A 3,961-nucleotide genomic window follows, 5' to 3' on the forward strand; every position below is an offset into this window, starting at 1 on the left:
ATCTTTTCTAAGTTATTTTTAAGTTATTGTTACATTATGTTATGTAAGTTAAGTTTTAGTATCATTTCCCTTCTCCCTCTCCTCGGCCACCAGTTTACATCTTCACCATCGTTTATCCTCAAAGGTAAAGTGCAAATAAAACTACATTTTTTTTTATCAGTTATTATTCTATTATGGTTATTTATACATTTACAACTACAAAATGCATTTTTCAGCATTTTTCCTTACTATAGTTATTTTTTTTAATGTACTACTTAGCTTTAATTTGAGTGTGTTTTTCGTGTTGGAATGAATTATTTGGTTTTACATGTAATTGTATGGGGAAAAATGATTCACCTTACAACTTTCTTGATACAATCTCAGTTTCAGAACGGATTAATTTTGTATCCTGAGGTACCACTGTATTACATTATTTAATTTCTTGTTGATTAAAACTGTCAATGAGACTTTGCTATATTATTTATTTGTAAAGTCAACTTTAGATGTAAAACTTTTAAAATATTATGAGTTATTTAAATATAATTTTTGAAAGTAATTTTAAATATTAATGACTTTGTTAAAAATAAATAAACTTTTGACTACATAGGTAATTATTTTAACAACTTTATTATTTATGTTTAAAAACCCTCTTATTTTGAAATTTAAAATGTTCAGCATACTCTTTTTCTTTGGAATTTATGAATTCTTAAAACACTATTTTTTTCTTTCTTTTTAACAAGATTTTTGTTTATATATTACAAGCCATGATAATTGTTGGAGTTTTACTTTTTATTTTTATGCTATTATAAAAAATTGGATATATGAGAGCAGTTTTTTCAAGCTCCTATGGTCCATAAAACAAAGACAAGTATAAATAACAAAATAAATTTATTACCAAAAGTTAGGTACAAACATGGTTACTTTTCGACATAATCACCGTGAAGATTGAGGAATTTGTCATATCTGTGGACGAGCTTTACCATCCACTTGTCATAGAATGTTGCTGCCAGTAAATTGAGATGGCCTTAACAACGTTGTTTTGAAGATCGTCATTAGTCTCAAACCTCTGCCCTTCTAGCCACGTTTTCAGTTCAGGAAAGAGGTGGAAATCTTCACACATTAAAAAGTTTTAAGCTGGATGGAAGTCTGAAAGGTGGAAGTCTTCACCATCTTTGAACACCCAGCATATAGTCCTGATTTAGCGCCGAGCGACTTCCACCTTTTTCCTGAATAGGAAAAGTTGCTAGGAGGGCAGAGGTTTGAGACTAATGATGATCATCAAAACAACGTTAGGGCACATCTCAAGTCATTGGTGGCAACATTCTATGACAAGGGGATGGAAAAGCTCATCCACAGATATGACAAATGCCTCAATCTTCACAGTGGTTATGTCGTAAAGTAACCATGTTTGTACCTAACTTTTGGTAATAAATTCATTTTGNCACTTAGCAATGATTATAAATGTAGTTATTTTATATTAGTTAAATTGTTATTTTTAATGAATATTAGCACATTCTGAATCATTAAAAATAAACTTTTTCTGGTCACATGCACTACAATGTTTTGGTTTTGTTTTCCATTCATCATGAATTTGATAATATTTTGTGATTAAACAAAATAAAATTAGAATTGTATTAATAAACCTAATATTCTTTATTTTGATCTCTAAAGTCACACCTCATCCTATACGCAAGATCATCTTATACCCAAGTAAATACAGTAAATAAAACTTAAGCTGTGTGCATGCATGCACATAACTTCAGTTTTATTTACCTCAAACAAATGATTTCAAACTACTATTTTTGAAAAAAATAAATCAAAAATTAAATGTGCTTCTGAATACCTGAATACAAGTGTTTCTTTGTTTACAACAGTGTTTCTTTTGAGTTTTTTATAAATCATGGTTATATAAGTCTAATTCTAAAAACTGCTATCAATATATCCAGTAATATTGTTATGTATTCCTGGTAGGATTAAATACATGTGATTGTTTTTAGAATATATTGCTGAATCATCATAGAAACTATTTATTTTTTGATTATTTTTGTTAGAAATATATTGAAGTGAGCAGTTTTTTATAAATTAAAACAACTTACAGAATTACTGGAATTAAAGTGAGCATTTTTTTTATATTCAATAACAAAATACATGATTTTAGTAAATGTTTTTTAAACATGAAAAATAGCCTTATATGTGGTAATGCAAAGACAGAGAAAATTAGAAAACATTCAATTATCTCTGTCCTTAGTTTTACATATAGTTATTTCTTTACACTTATTATAACTGGCACTTCCAGAAAGTAATATAAATATTTCTTATATTTGTTCTTATATTGTCTTATTTCATTTGTATTGCTTTTTGAAAACTGTCAATGGAAAGTAAGTTTTTTCAATGGCTTTTTTGTGATGTTTTAAACAGTTTACTAAAGCAATGATGATTACATATTGTAGTTTTATGGCCTCATTGCCTCAACATATGACATTACATTTAATGTCTTATACAATATTAAGATTGATCCTGACATTATTTGGATGCTGACTATTACTTACTTATGAACATAAGAATACAAGTGCATAGTATTGGAAATGCAACAAAATAAAATTAATATAATGTGTGTATTGAAAAAATTAAATAATGCATTGTTTGGTTTATAAATTGTATAATATAGCAGCATTTATAAATTTCATATCAATTATTATAAATTTTAAGTATCTATTATTTTAGTATTTTATAAATTGAATACAATTCATTTTTTAATTTTATTTTAGGCAATTCTATTAGATAATGCACATTTATTAGTTGCAAATACACAAAGAAATAGTATCTGTGAGGTATTATTTGCTGCTGCATGGATATGTGGAGAATTTTCAGAGTAAGAATGTGTTTTTAAATTTATTTATTCTTTGATTTTGTTTAAAATATTTAATAATTTTATTATTAAACTAATGACCTATAAGAATATTTAAATCTTTAATTTTTAAATAAATATTTAATTAATGCAAATGTGCAATATAATTTAACGAAAACATTTAGAAGAATGAAGAATTTTGATAATTTCAGTAAAAACGTTTGCATTGCTATGAATAACAGGTTTTTTCCAAATACAGTGTAATTAAACTTATAATTAAAAATGAATGAAGCTATTTAATTTTACTTTGATTAAAATAAATTTGTAAATCTTAGCTTATGGTTTTCTTAATTAGGATAGTTTAAGTTTTTTAGAAATGGAAAATGCTACAGTTAGATGTAAAGTCATAGCAGTCATAAAAATAGAACAAAAAAATTCAGGAAATGGCTTTGTAATAACTAAAATTTTAATGTGATAAAGTAGAATTGTTATCATTTGCTAAAGACGAAATAAAATTTTAAATACTGTAATGTTTTAAAGTCTTGCAAATTGTTATGACAACAAATTATGAGAAGACATATGATATTTAAGTAATGAAGTAGTTTTTACTAAAATTATTAATTATACAAGTTGTCATAGAAGTCATTAGCAAATAATACAGAAAATGATAAATTACACAGGTCAACAGTGGTTTTGGTGCCCAGGTATTTTGAGCTGATTTCATATGAATTTGATGTCCTGAATTCAAATATGGCATTAGTTTTTGCCTAGGAGCTCTAATTTTTAAGATATAGCATTTTAGCGAAATATATGTTTCAATATCTTAAGTTAAATCCATGGATCAAGTAAAAAAACTAAACATGGAATTTTTATTATTATATTATGCAAATATTATTCTATACAAATATAGAGGAAAAAGTCATCAATAAAACTAAACAGTTACACATTGAGGAAGCTTCTTTTCTGTGACTTTCGTGAATGTATTTTGGAGCAATCCCTTTTTAAACTCCAGCAGTAATCTGCCATCATATGCGTATCCCATCTTCCTTGGTAGCGGTCCTCCATAGTTTTAATATCCTGGTGAAATCTTTCACCTTGTTCTTCACTGGTGTCTCCTAAATTTTCAGGAAAACG

General features: G+C 26.6%; 1 protein-coding gene across 1 annotated transcript in view; it reads left to right on the forward strand.

Moving 5' to 3' along the window:
* The window catches only part of LOC111613828 (AP-3 complex subunit delta-1-like), a 115,976-nt gene that overhangs the window by 83,995 nt on the left and 28,020 nt on the right, over window positions 1-3,961 (forward strand). Inside the window, exon 14 of the mRNA XM_023355179.1 lies at window positions 2,748-2,851. Within this exon, the coding sequence (XP_023210947.1) occupies window positions 2,748-2,851 (104 nt within the window). The remainder of the gene's footprint in view (window positions 1-2,747; window positions 2,852-3,961) is intronic.

This window comes from Centruroides sculpturatus, unplaced genomic scaffold (assembly GCF_000671375.1).
Source record: "Centruroides sculpturatus isolate CEXI.00-Female unplaced genomic scaffold, Cexi_2.0 scaffold1825, whole genome shotgun sequence".
Taxonomy (NCBI): domain Eukaryota; kingdom Metazoa; phylum Arthropoda; class Arachnida; order Scorpiones; family Buthidae; genus Centruroides; species Centruroides sculpturatus.